This window comes from Physeter macrocephalus, chromosome 2, assembly GCF_002837175.3.
Source record: "Physeter macrocephalus isolate SW-GA chromosome 2, ASM283717v5, whole genome shotgun sequence".
In the NCBI taxonomy this organism is placed as follows: domain Eukaryota; kingdom Metazoa; phylum Chordata; class Mammalia; order Artiodactyla; family Physeteridae; genus Physeter; species Physeter macrocephalus.
In genome coordinates this window covers 39,456,402-39,471,095 of record NC_041215.1, presented here as the reverse complement: position 1 = coordinate 39,471,095, position 14,694 = coordinate 39,456,402, and the positions used below count along the sequence as shown (strand labels likewise).

General features: G+C 39.5%; 1 protein-coding gene across 5 annotated transcripts in view; it reads left to right on the top strand.

The window, feature by feature from the left end:
* The first annotated feature begins 2,037 nt into the window (after positions 1-2,037).
* TUBGCP5 (tubulin gamma complex component 5) overlaps positions 2,038-14,694 on the top strand; it is a 66,753-nt gene continuing 54,096 nt past the window's right edge. For all 5 annotated transcript variants that reach the window (XM_028501510.2, XM_028501501.2, XM_024117091.3 and 2 more), the window contains exons 1-3: positions 2,038-2,210; positions 4,375-4,428; positions 4,550-4,658. In XM_028501510.2, the coding sequence (XP_028357311.1) occupies positions 2,065-2,210; positions 4,375-4,428; positions 4,550-4,658 (309 nt within the window). In that variant the 5' untranslated portion in view covers positions 2,038-2,064. The remainder of the gene's footprint in view (positions 2,211-4,374; positions 4,429-4,549; positions 4,659-14,694) is intronic.

Sequence of the window (14,694 nt, the reverse complement as noted above, 5' to 3'; positions counted from 1 at the left end):
CTGGCTATATCTCCCCCAAACATTTCCAATTTCCCCTCCAGAGGTGGGCATCATCTCAGGCTGGCCACGGATGAAGGGAAGGGCATTGCACCTCCCCCAAATTTTTGTAAGTTCCCTCTAAAAGCCAGCCCAACTTGGCTGGGCATGTAGATCTGTGGTAGGCATCCCTAGACTGGCACAGTCCCATATATGGCACATTCGACAGAAACACCCCTTAAATATCTCTAAGTCCCTCCAAAGGGGACATTGGGACAGGCTGGACAGGAGGATGGGGATGGTACCCTTAGCCAGGCTGCAGTGGTGCCTGGGGCCTATTCTTTGCATGAACTTCCAGAAAATTTATCCAGGGGCCATTCTGGAGGGCTGCACTGGCCTAGGCCAGCAAGGGACACATGGAAATGCACCCAGACTGTTTGCTATCCTGTCTTTGTATGTTCTTTCCAAAAATGTTTCCATATCCCCTGCAGAGTGGGTGACCAGCCTTTGAGGCCCACAGAGGATATCTGGGGCCCAACTGTATTTTGAATGGGGCTCAGTCATCAGAGGCATCTCTAGAAAAAATTTCCAATTCCCCTTCCAGAATGGGAACATTGGCCCGGGCCAGCCAGGGAGGCTTGGGAGAGTAGCCCAGTCCCTACTGGGTCCAAGTCATTGGGAGCGCCCTGTGGAAAGTTTTCTAAGTATCCCTCCAGAGGTCAAGACCAACCGGCTAGATAGGGAGGCAGGAAAGACACATGGAAGTGTGTATGTATACTTTGATTTTGGAGATGTACAATAAGCAATTATAGATTTGGAGTGCTAAGGAAAATGTGAGCTGCATACACAAATTTGAGAGTTATAAACAGACAGATGATAGTTGAGACTGGAGTAGAAAAGACTGCCTAGGGAGAGAGTATAAATTCCATTTCGCAGAATCATGTCTACTGCTATGATTTTCCTCTTCTTGTGGGATTTGTGCAGTTGTGTGCAGCTTTTGTTTTAGGTAGTTGTTTGTGTCCCCTCAAAATTCATAATTTGAAATCCTAATGCCCAATATGCTGGTATTTGGCAGGTGATTAGAAAAGGAGGGTGGAGCCCTCAAGAATGGAATGAGTGCCCTTATAAAAGAGGCCCCAGTGAGTTCCGGCTTACCCCTTTCACCATGTGAGGACACAACCAGGAGTCTGCTTCCAGCAAGCGGGCCCTCACCCAATCATGCTGGCTCCCTGATCTCAAAATCCAGCCTACAGAACTATGAGAAATAAGTTTCTGTTGTTTATAAGCCACCCAGTATGTGGTACTTTGTTACAGCAGCCCAAACAGACTGAGACAGTGGTGTATCAGCTATCTTTTACTACGGCAATGCAATGTAATAAACCACATGAAAATCCAGTAGATCCCTAAAAGAAAAAAAAAATTAAATAGCTCTATGTAACAAGTCTTGGAACGGTTACGAGCAATACTTAACGGAAACAGTTTTAAAGTACAGTTTTAATTACGAACAACAGCAAAGACATTACTCCACCTCTGGCCAACGGCGTTTACCAAGTTCTCCTTGGGCCACTGGGAGTCACTGGAAAGAGCAGGAGGTGTAGCGCTCAGCCTGTGTGTGGGACAACGCACTTTCCTTACACCTGCCGGAGCATGGGCCATGTACTGTGGCCCTCGTAGGCAGAGGGGAACCGAAAGATCATTGGAGATCACCTCTAGGAGAAACTGAAGCTTAGAGAAGAATGGGCAACTAACGGATCATGGTACCTGAAAGTGCAGGTGCAAACAGATACACCGAATGAGAAGTGGCCGCCCTCAAAACATGAGGAGTTAAACCATCAACCAAGGTTAGCCAGAGACTATTATTAATAAAACTACTAATAACGGCTACCCCTTTTAATACGTTCCTAAACTTAACCAGGTGAGAATGCAGAACACACACCCAACCCTCCAACAAAAATCAGAGCCAAAGCTCAACGCGACTGCAGCGCGAACTCTCGCGAGAGAGGCCGCGGCCTCGCTCAACTAGGAGGTAGCTCGAACACTCGCGAGAGCAGGCGCGACCGCGCGGAAGACTGCGGGAGCGCCGGAGGTATGGCGTCTCCGGTGCCGTCGTGGAGCCGGCTGGACCGAAGGCAAGAACGCGACGTGCGCGAGCTCGTCCGCCTTGTGGCGGGGGTCCAGGACGAGGCAGACCCCAACTTCCAGCTCGCCTTGCACTTCGCTTGGTCCAACTTCAGGTGTGGGCGCGGCACCGGAGCCGGGGACGGGAAGGGGTCTGGCGAGGTGTGGGGCGCGTGGCGCGACCGGCAGAGCCCCAGCGCGCCTTGTCGCTCCAGCTGCTTGGTGACCACGCACCTTCTGGGTCCCCGACGCGGTGACACACGCAAGCTCAAACAGTGGTTTGTGGCTTGCTGGGGGTCGTCCTCCAGTCTTAGAAGTGCGCCCCTAGGTAAGGGTTCTGTCTGTCCAGTTCCCTGCCCCGCCCACTGCGCTTAGCGCGGGCCACTGCCCATCAAACAGTTTTTTGAATGGATGGGTGAGTAAAGTTTTAGAGCAAAATAATGGCCATACCCAATTTAAAACTGTATTCTCGCAGACTCTCCCTCCCTGCTCGGGCCACTCCAGATCTCATTTACCTTGCTCTTTTTCTTTTTCCAAAACGCGTAGCATGACCCATTGGATAACTTACCTGTTGTTACTGTTTGTCGTCTCCTCCCCCACCTTCATGCAGAATACAGCTTCCACCAGGGTAGGGGATCTTCATCTGTTTTGTTCATTTCTTATTCCAGCACCTAGAACAGTTCTTGGCATAGAGCACACCAAGCCACCTAATGCAACTTCTAATACAGTTTTTCATGTAATTAATTTTTAAAGATTTATTCAGTTTAGGTACTTCGGTGAAGTCAGAGCTCCCATTTTTCTTTATGGAACATGTAAATTAGACGATACTGTTTTGATCATTACCTGTAATTAAATTATTATTTTTAAAAAATTAGAAGAATGTTAGTCATTGTTAATATTCTACCTGTTTAATTTCAATAGAAATCGTACTGAATAGTAAACAGTTTTGCAAAATCTGTAATCTTGATTATCAACCTTAATGATCATAAAGTGCCTAGTTGGTTTATAATAAGAATAGATGAGTCTAACAGCCCCCCAAATTTCTGAAATAAAATACTCAGTTCTTAAATGTAACTTATAACTATAACAATGCCTGAATAGGTGATATAAATAGAAAAATTTAAATGCTGTATCTCAAATAATTTTTTCTATTAATATTTCTAAATGACAGTAGGTAAGTGGACATCATTTTATAGTTGGGAGAGACATTAGCAGTTATTATCTACTTTTGCACACTGAGAAACTAAATTATTATAAGTAAAGTGGTATTCCACTCAGCCATTTACTGGGTTAGAATTAGATATGTTATTTAGTAGTATAATTTACTTCTTTTAAGTACAGATTGTGTGGCTTTGATACTAAAAGATGAAAAACAAGAGTTGAGTGAGCTATTCTATAATTTCATGATGATCCATCAGAAAAATGAACAATTCATGTTTGTTTTTTAAAAAACTGTAACCACATTCTAGGCCTTAGAAATTCATAGATAGGCGAAGTAAAGCTTCTGTCCTTCAGTAAGACAGACAAAAATTAATTACATATGATGTAGAATAGGACTTCTTAACCTGAGGGCCTGAAGGTAGAATTCAGGTGTTACGGATTTGGACAAGAAAAAAATTGCTCTAATCTCTAACTAAAAAGTAGCATTTCCTTCAACTATGAATGAAAGCAACAAGCAGTTACTTATTGTATGACTGTGTCACCAGCAGAAATCACATATTTCACTGCCATATTGTAGTTATTACAGATATTTTTAAATGTCATTTACTGTTACATAGTTATGAACCCACTGCTAGATTTTGTTATTTAATGCTGTAACAAAGATATATGTTTCTTACTGTATCACAAACTTTAAAAAAATATTTCACAACTGTATTTCAGTATGCTTGGCTTCTTCTGTATTTCATTTTATGATTAAAAGCATTATCCTGAGAAGGGGTCCCTAGGATCACTGGGCTTCGCTGGCATAAAAAGATTAGGAACCCCTGCTATAGAATGTGTTGTGCTGGACTTAGACACAGGGCATTATGAAAAGACAGAGGAGCCAGAGGACAGGGTTGGGTAGCTCAGGACAGCCTGTGTCCTGTGGAAAGAATGCTTGAGCGGTCTCTCAGATTCAGTGGTTGTTTGCATGAATGATAGAGGTGATATAGGGAGAGAGGTGCACTCACTGTATACATACAGCTGAGTATAGGGTGTCGGGGAGATGTGCAGGGCTGTGAGACTAATCTGCTTAGCTATATGACAAGATTGTTATAAGAATTACATTTTCTCTTTTAGATTTCATCGTTTCTTAGATGTCAACAGCCACAAAGTAGAAAAGACAATAGAAGGGTAAGTAAGTTTATATGTGTGTGTATATATGTGAATGTTCAGATATATATGAATTTTCTTATAGACCTTTTTGTTAATATAGCTTTATAGTTATCGGTTGATTTTTTTTTTAACGTTTTAGGATTTATGAAAAATTCATCATTCATTCTGATCTCAGCAAAGCTGCTAGTTGGAAGAGATTAACTGAGGAATTTCTAAATGCATCACTTCCAAGCATAAAGGAAATCAAGGTATGCTATATTGTGAGATCTCTGTTGTATTTTACTGTTTCTAATCTGATTATTGTCAGCCTGTTTCTATGAACATTTAAACATTCATTCTGTTTTAGTATTGTCCACTGACTAGAACCAGAATCTCCTGGAAATTGACTTAAGTGTTGCCATCAAATCCAGTGTGTCTCAAGCTTGTGATGAAAGAAGAAGTATGTTCTTGTTTAATCATCTTAGCCCCAATCTACTATGGAAATTAATATCAGAGATTGGCAGAAATAATAGCACTATCTGGCTATCCTTAAACTTTTAAATGACTTCTCTGCACTTGGCAATAATAATTATCCATATATTGCTCACTAGATGCCAGGTGCTTTTCTAAGGACTTCCATATTCTGTCATGGGTCCCCAAGACCACCTTTAGGCTCAATGATTCACTGGAAGGATTCACAGAGCTCCCCCCCAAAAAACTGCTCTCCTTTTTGTTATGGTTTATTACAGTGAAAGGATACAGATTTAAAATGAGCAAAGGGAAAAGGCATGGGGTGAAGTCCAGGAGAAACCAGGCACAAGCTTCCAGATGTCCCTTCCCAGTGAACTTGCATGGGGATGCACTTAAATCTCCCAGTGACAAAATGTTGCAAACTAGGGAAACTCTCCTGAGTCTTGGTGTCCAGGATTTTCTTGGGGGGTCAGTCACATGGATATGCAGTGCCCATGTGGCTGACCTTAGCTACTCAATCTCCAGCACTCCCAGAGGTCAAACCAAGGACTTCAGGCCTACAAAATCATTCACCATAAGTCACATTGTTAGCATAAACTGTCTGGTCAGGCTGATACAGTGTGGCCCAAAGAATGGCATACAAATATACTGTACTAACAGGATATTCCAAGGGCTCAGAGGATATCTCAGGAGCCAGTCAAGGGCCAGTCCTGAAGATCTTTGAGATGTTCAGGGTTTGGGCAACCCAGACCTCCTCAGTTAACCCTTTAGTGCATACATATATTAACTCAATCTTCACAGTAACCTCTGTGGAGTATTCTGTTATTGATAGGCTTTCCCTTTGTCTGCACTGAGTTGGTGGCCTAAGAAAGAAAGCTTTAGATAATTTTTAAAACTGTCCATAAATTTAAGGAAGGGCTATAAAGGTATTTCTGGAGGAGAGAACTGCAGTGCTATGAACCCATGCCCTAAGGATTAGAAATGCACTTCTGTGTATTGTTCCTGCAAGGATCATTTTGAAAGAGGAGGCAAATCTTTTTTTATATCTCTTCTTGATTCATTTTGTATAGCTTTCTGGGTAGACTATAGAACTTAATAATTTAGGCACTATGACACCATAATATTAATAATAAACATAGAGGCAAGCATTTTTAGGGCATTTACTACGTGCCAGGCACTGTTAGTCCAATAAAGACCATCTTCAGTACATACTGTTACTATCATTTTGCCAGGCAAATGCCCTTATCTCAGTTTCATCTGTACCAATGAAAATACCTACGTGGTGCAGAATAATTAAATGAAACAATGAGTGTCACTTCTGATTCCTACTTTGACCTTTTTGTTGCCATCTTTGGTTATTTTTCTGTACACCCCCAGTCACAGGGTTCACTGAACACAGTGGAACCACATACCCTAGTTCTTCTGTGGCACATCCTATGTTCTGTACCTGCCCTTGCCCTTGTGCCTGAGGAATCTCATCATTTAATGTTAAATTCAAATATTGTCTATACATACTTTTAACGTGTTTATTATATTTGTTATTGTTTATTTCCTATCCTCCCATTAACATAGGAGTTTTTACAGGTGTAGGCTTCGCTTCTGATGTGTTCTCAGGCACCTAGAACAACGTAGACAATAGATATTTGTTGAGGAAATAAATCTGTGTATTCCTTTCTGCCTTGCTGTCCCTCTCTGTCCTTGGCTTCTTCTCCACTCTCACAGGCAAAGTTGGTTGGTTGCCCTTTTCTCCTTTGCTGTGGCGTCTTTGACACATCTCTAGTGCAGCAATAATGTCACATTTTTTCAGCTTTATTGATATATAACTTACCATAAAATTCCTCCATTCTAAATGTACAGTTCACTGATTTTTAGTAGATACATAGTTATGCAACCACAGTCCAGTTTTAAAACATTTCTGTCACCCCAGAAGTTCTCCTCAAGCCCAGTTTTTTTGCAGTCAATGCCTGCTCTCACCCCAACCCCACACAACTACTGATCTACTTACTGTGTGTATAAATTTGCCCTTCTGGACATTTCATGTAAATGAGATTATACAATATCCAGTTTTTGTGTCTGCTTTTCTTTCATGATGTTTTTGAGGTTCATCCATGTGTAGCATGTGTCCATATTCTATTCCTTTTAATTACTGAATAGTATTCCATTGTATGGATATGGCCACATTTTGCTTAATCACCAGTGGATGACATTTGGATTGTTGCCAGTTTTTGGTTAGCATGAATAATGAACTGCTGTGAATATTGTCATATGAGCTTTCTTCGTGCTTGGTAGATTTCTAGGAGTGGAAGGGCTGGTTTAAATGGTAAGCTTAGGTTTAACCTTTAAAAAAACTGCAAAATTATTTCCCAAAATGGCTGTATCATTTTATATTCCCACTAACAGTGTTTAAGTGTTCCAGTTTCTCCACGTCCTTTCCAACACTTGTTATTGTTTGTCTTTTTGATTGTAGACATCCTAGAGAGTAGGTAGTAATGTCTCCTATGGTTTGATTTACATTTCCTGAGTGACTAACGATGTTGAGCATTTTTTCATGTGCTTTTTAGCCATTTGTATGCTTCTGCGATATTCATTCGAGTCTTTTAACCATTTTTAAATTGGATTGTCTTCTTATTAAATCCTCAGAGTTGTGTATTTCTCATGCAACTTCTTCATCAGAAAAATGATTTACAAATATTTCCCTCTAGACCCTACCTTATCTTTTCATTTTCTGAGTGATGTTTTTTTGAAACTCAAAACATTTTTTCATTTTAATGAAGTCTGTTTTAGCTATTTGTTTCTTTCATGACTCATGCTTTTGATGTTATATCTAAGAACTCTTTGCCTAACCCAAATATATACTTTTCTCCTCTGTTTTCTTCTAGCACTTTTAGTACTTGCACTCAGATTCGTGACCCACTTTGAGTAAATTGTTGTATATGTTGTGAGGAAAGGATCTAAGTTTGTTTTTTTGTTTTTGCCTACGAATATATTCTTCTGTCCTATCACCGTTTGTTGAAAAGATTATTCTTTTCCTATTGAATTGTCATGGCAACTTTGTCAAAAACAAATTTACCGTTTAAGGATTTACGGGCTTTCAGTTGTGTCATTAATCTTGTATGCCTGTCCTTACACAAATACTACATACTACACTGTCTTTATTACTGTAGCTTTATAGTAAGTTTTGGAATTGGGTGATATAAGTCCTTCAACTTGTTTCTTTTTCAAAACTGTTTTGTCTCTTCTAGACCCTTTGAATTTCCTTACACATTTTAGGGTCAACTAAACTTCTGCAAAAGCCAGCTGGGGTTTTGGCAGGGATTGCATTGAATCCATAAATCAGTTTGGGAAGTATTGCCATTTGTTAGGTTGAATTGTGTCCCCCAGATAGATATGTTCAAATCCTATCCCCTGATAATCTGTGCATGTGACCTTATTTTAGGGTCTTTGACAATGTAAGCAAGTTAAAATGAAGTCAAACTGGATTAATTCATTGATTGGTGTCCTTATAAGAAAAATAGAAATTTGAATACAGAGACACAAATGGGGCAACACCATGCAGTGAAAGAGGCAGAGATTGGAACAATGCAGCTATAAGCCAAGGAACACCAAAGATTGACAGCAACCATGAGAAGCTAGGAAGAGTCAAGGAAGAATTCTTCCCTTGAGCCTTCAGAGGAAGCATAGACTACCAGCACCTTGATTTCAGAATTCTAGCCTCCAGAACTGAGAGAGAATAAATTCCTTTTGTTTTAAATCACATGGTTTGTAGTATTTTAAGGAAACCCTAGGAAACTAACACACAATCTTAACAATATTAAATCTTTTTTTTTTAATAATGCAGTGTATTTGTTTTATTCATTTATTTTTGGCTGTGTTGAGTCTTCGTTTCTGTGCGAGGGCTTTCTCTAGTTGCGGCAAGCGGGAGCCACTCTTCATTGCGGTACGCAGGCCTCTCACTATCGTGGCCTCTCTTGTTGCGGAGCACAGGCTCCAGATGCACAGGCTCAGTACTTGTGGCTCATGGGCCTAGTTGCTCCGCGGCATGTGGGATCTTCCCAGACCAGGGCTCGAACCCGTGTCCCCTGCATTAGCAGGCAGATTCTCAACCACTGCGCCACCAGGGAAGCCCCCAATATTAAATCTTTTAATCCACAAATATGAACTCTCCATTTACTTAGATCATTTTTAATTTTTTCACCAATTACCTCATTTCTTTTACATTTATTCCTAAACATTTTATTCTGTTTGGTGCTATTATGAATGGAATTGTCTTAATTTCATTTGCGGTTTGCTTATTGCTAGCCTGTAAAAAATAGAACTCATTTTTATATTGATTTTTTTTTATACCTAGCCTTGCTAAACTCATTTATTCTAGTAATTTTCTTCTGGATTTCCTTAGTATTTTCTACACTTAGGATCGTGTCTTCTCTGAATAAAGACAGTTTGACTTCCTCCATTCCAATGGGAGGTGTCTTTTTGTTTTTTGTCTTATTGCACTGGTATCAATACAATGCTGAACAGAAGCCAAAGTGCACATCTTTGCCTTGTTCCCAATCTTAAAGGGAAAGCTTTAGTTCAGCCATTTATTATGATGTTAGTTTTAGGATTTTCACAGTTGCCTTTTTATCTGAAGGAGGATGTTCCTTTGTATTCCTAGTTTGGTGAAAGTTTTTATCATGAATGAGTGTTGGATTTTGTCAAATTTTTTTCTGTGTCTTTGAGATATCCTATCTTTTTTTGCCTTGAATTCTATTCATGTGTCTTAGTCAGCTCAGGTTGCCGTAACAAAATACCACACACTGATATTTTGGTGGCTTAAAAAAACCAGAAATTTATTTTCTCAAACTTCTGGTGGAGACTGGGAGTCTAAGGTCAAGGTGCTGGCCACTTCGGTTGCTGGTAAGGACTGTTCCTGGCTTGTAGGTGGCTGCCTTCTCCCTGTGACCTCATATGGTGGAGAGAGAAAGAGAGCTCTCTGGTCTAATCCCATTGGACCAGTGCTCCACCCTTATGACCCGATTACCTCCCAAAGGCCCCATCTCCAAATACCATCACAATCGGAGTTAGACTTTCAACATATAAATTTGAGGGGGACATAATTCAGTTCATAAGATATGGTGTATTACATTAAATGATTTTTGGTTGTTAATCTGATTTACCTGTGTGTGGACTGAGAAGTACATTCCTACTTAAGCTCTTTTCAAGACTGTCCTGGCTTATGCTTTGTGTGGGCTCTCTCATCTCTGCACATGAACTCAGTCTCCATCGGCCAAAGATGTGGGTGGCTTGGGTCCACTCCAGTCTCTGCTGTGCACATCACAGCCTCTAGTCAACCCAAGACATGTGGAGAGCTTAGCAAGCCCCCTTTCATTGTCTTGCATCCAGGAGCTACCTGATAAACCCTCAGCTGTTCTGCTGGTCCACTGCTTGCCCGATACTCACGCCTGCAACTACTGGTTTCCCCACTCACTTGCCACTAAAATCACCACTAAGACAATGGCAGCAAAGCTGCTAGTGTTCACTTGCTGTCCAACTCTGGTTGAAGTACCACTCCGATGGAGCTGGTGGGAGAAGGGAGATAGCTTTAGGCGTACATGCCTCAAACTCACACCGTTCTTACCTGAGGTTATTTTCATGGATAAACACTGCATTTGTATGCCTGTGCTTGATCCAGAGCTCTGAAATGGTTGTCTTTGGCAATCCTGTCCAGACTTACAGTTACTTTTTGGGGAGAATATTTGAAGGCCATCTTCCTCCATCATGCCAGAAGCGAATCTCTAACCCCACTTTACTTAGATTTACAAATAGACATAGTTTCCATAGGAGTTATTCAGTAAATGACACTTTACCTCCAGGCTTGAAACGACGTTTGGCAAAGGAGAATTTGGGGTTATTTGTTATTCTAGAAGAAATAAGTAAAGACTTTGGCATATCTGTAAAACCCCACTGGAACTAGGAATTCTGGCTCTTTGTAGCTTTGGATTTCAAAGGATGTGGAAGTGGAAAATTATTTCTAACTTTGAGATTCAAGGCCACCTCTGATATCATGAATGTACAGCACATGGAATTGCTCTTTCAATATATATGTACATGTATTTCTTGACTTTCCATAGAGTAGCAGGGATTGTGCAAGTCTTCATAAGACAGACTATGAAGGGCCACGTGGCTGATTTAGAGATGGAGCTCTAACTCTTTACTTTCATCTCTTTGCAAACAGGTAGCATAAAAGAGCAAATTAACCCGTGTTTTAAAGGTTAATTGAAGTATAATTGACCTACAACACTATGTTAGTTCCAGGTGCACAACACAGTGGTTTGATATTTCTAGTTACCATATGTCACCATACAAAGTTATTACAGTATTATTCCTATGTTCCCAATAGTGTACATTTCTTCCCCGTGACTTATTTTGTAACTGGAAGTTTGTACCTCTTGATCTCCCTCACCTATGTCACTTATTCCCCATCCCTCTTCCCTCTGGTGACCACCTGTTGTTCTCTGTACCTGTGACTCAGTTTCTGTTTTGTATGTTTGTTTTGGTTTTCATTTGTTTTGCTTTTTGATTCCACATATAAGTGAAATCGTACAGTCTTTGTCTTTCTCTGTCTGACTTATTTCACTTAAGTGTAGTATCCTCTGGATCCATCCCTGTTGTCAAAAAAGGCAAGATTTCATTCTTTTTAATGGCTGAGTAATAGTCCATTGTATATATATACCACATCTTTTTTATCCATTCATCTATCATGAATGTTTAAATTTCTTCCATATCTTGGCTATTGTAAATAATGCTGCAATGAACATAGGGGTGCATATATTCTTTCAATTTAGTGTTTTTGTTTAGTGGAATTGCTGGATATTATTAGTTTGTTTTTTGGTTTTTTATTCTTTTTTGGTTGTGCTGCACAGCTTGCAGGATCTCAGTTCCCCGACCAGGGATTGAACCTGCGCCATGGCAGTGAAAGCCCAGAAACCTAACCACTAGGCCACCAGGGAACTCCCTATTTTTTATTTTTTGAGGAAGCTTCATGCTGTTTTCCATAGTGACTACACCAATTTACATTCCCACCACCAGTAGACAAGAATTATTTTTTCCACATCCTCGCCAACATATCTTATTTGTTTTCTTTTTCATAATAGCCAATCTGACAAGTGTGAGGTGATATCTTGTTTTAATTTGTATTTCCCTGATGATGACTGACGTTGAGCATGTTTTCCTGTGTCTGGCCATTTGTATGTCTTCTTTGGAAAAATGTGTATTCAGATCCTCTGCCCATTTTTTAATCTGATTGTTTTTTTAAATATTGGCTGTATGAGTTCTTTGTGTATTTTTTTCTTTTTTTTTTTTTTGTGGTACGCGGGCCTCTCACTGTTGCGGCCTCTCCCTTTTTCTTTTTTTTTTTTTTTGTGGTACGCGGGCCTCTCACTGTTGTGGCCTCTCCCGTTGCGGAGCACAGGCCCCGGACGCACAGGCTCAGCGGCCATGGCTAACGGGCCCAGCCGCTCTGCGGCATGTGGGATCCTTCCAGACCAGGGCACGAACCCATGTCCCCTACATCGGCAGGTGGACTCTCAACCACTGCGCCACTAAGGAAGCCCTCTTTGTGTATTTTGGATATAAACCCATTTTGGGTATATGGTTTGTAAATATCTTCTCCCATTCAGTAGGTGGCTTTTTCATTTTGTTCATATTAACCTTCATTGTATAAAAGCTTTTTATTTTGTTTAGTTCCATTTGTTTATTTTTGCTTTTGTTTCCCTTGCCTGAGGAAACATATCCAAAAAATATTGCTAAGACTGATGTCAGATAGTGTATTACCTTTTTTTTTTTTTTTTTTACAGGTTTTATGGTTTCAGGTCTTATATTTAGTCTTTAATCCATTTTGAATTTAGTTTTGTTCATGATGTAAGAAAGTTGTCCACTTTGATTCTTTTGCATGTAGCTGTCCAGTTTTCCCAACACCATTTATTGAAGAGACTGTCTTTCCCCATTGTATATTCTTGCTTTCTTTGTCATAGAATAATAGCCCATATAAATGTGGGTTTATTTCTGGGCTTTCTGTTCTGTTCCATTGATCTGTGTGTCTGTTTTTGTGCCACTACCATACTGTTTTGATTAATATCACTTTGTAATATAGTTTGAAATCTGGGCATGTGATACCTCAAGATTTGCTTTTTCAAGATTGTTGCTGTACAAATTTCAGAATTATTTGTGTTATTTCTCTGAAAAGTGCCATTGGTATTTTGATAGGGATTACATTGAATCTGCAGATTGCTGGGTAGTGTGGTCATTTTAACAGTATTAATTCTTCCAGTAAATGACCACTGTAGATCTTTGCATTTCTTTTTGTCATCTTCAATTTCGTTCACCAGTGTGTTGTAGTTTTCCAAGTATAGGTCTTTTACCTTCTTAGTTAGATTCATTCCTAAGTATTTTATTCTTCTTGATGCAGTTGTAAGTGGGATTGAGTTCCTAATTTTTCCTTCATTAGTTCATTGTTAGTGTATAGAAATGCAACAGATTTCTGTATATTAATTTTATATCCTTCAACTTTAGTGATTTCATGAAATAGTTTTAACAGTGTTTTGGTGGCATCTTTAGGATTTTCTTACATATATTATGTCATTCTCAAACAGTGGCAGTTTTACTTCTTCCTTTCCAATTTAGATTCCTTTTATTTATTTTCCTTCTCTGATTGCTGTGGCTAGGACTACATTGTATGAAAGTGACAAAAGTGGGCATCCTTTTCTTGTGTTTGATGTTAGAGGAAATGCTTTTGCCTTTTTTTTTTAACATTTTTTTTATTCAAAGTCACAAAAATAATCATCCTCATCAGTTCACTCAGTCCAATGTAATTAATTTTTTTTATCTTGATCTTTTGTTAGCACTTTTATGAATTCATCAGTTTTCCATTAGAGTTCTGAAAATGCTTATTCATTCAGTTCAGCAGTATAGTCAGTTACCAGAAACCTGTACTTGTCAGAGTCTTTTCCATGAATTCCTTGAAGATGAAGCCCTTTTATAGGAACATTTTTGCAAAAGCATCAGAGTACACCCAGAACTGTCTATAAATGAAAAACACTTAAAAATGACGACGGCTAAAGATTTGATGAAAGTTCATAATAATGCAATTGACAAGGAAATTTAGTTATTTCTGAGATATACCTTTTAAAGTAATAACTAGAATTATGACTTATAACATTATACTAGAATATATAAGATTTTTAGGAATTTCATGTAATGTCTGAAACATTTATATTAACATATTTCCATACAAATAACCCAAAGAAAGTTTAGTATTAGTTTTCTTGTTTGTTTGTTTTATACAGCAGGTTCTTATTAGTCATCAATTTTATACACATCAGTGTATACATGTCAATCCTAATCTCCCAGTTCACACCACCATCCCCACCCCCCCACAGTTTTCCCCCCTTGGTGTCCATACATTTGTTCTCTCCATCTGTGTCTCAACTTCTGCCTTGCAACCTGGCTCATCTGTACCATTTTTCTAGATTCCACATACATGCATTAATATACAATATTTGTTTTTCTCCTTCTGACTTACTTCATTCTGTATGACAGTCTCTAGATCCATCGACATCTCAACAAGTGACTCAGTTTCGTTCCTTTTTATGGCTGAGTAATATTCCATTGTATATATGTACCACAACTTCTTTATCCATTAGTCTGTCGATCGGCATTTAGGTTGCTTCCATGACCTGGGTATTGTAAATAGTGCTGCATTGAACACTGGGGTGCATGTGTCTTTTTGAATTATGGTTTTCTCTGGGTATATGCCCAGTAGTGGGATTGCTGGATCATATGGTAATTCTATTTTTA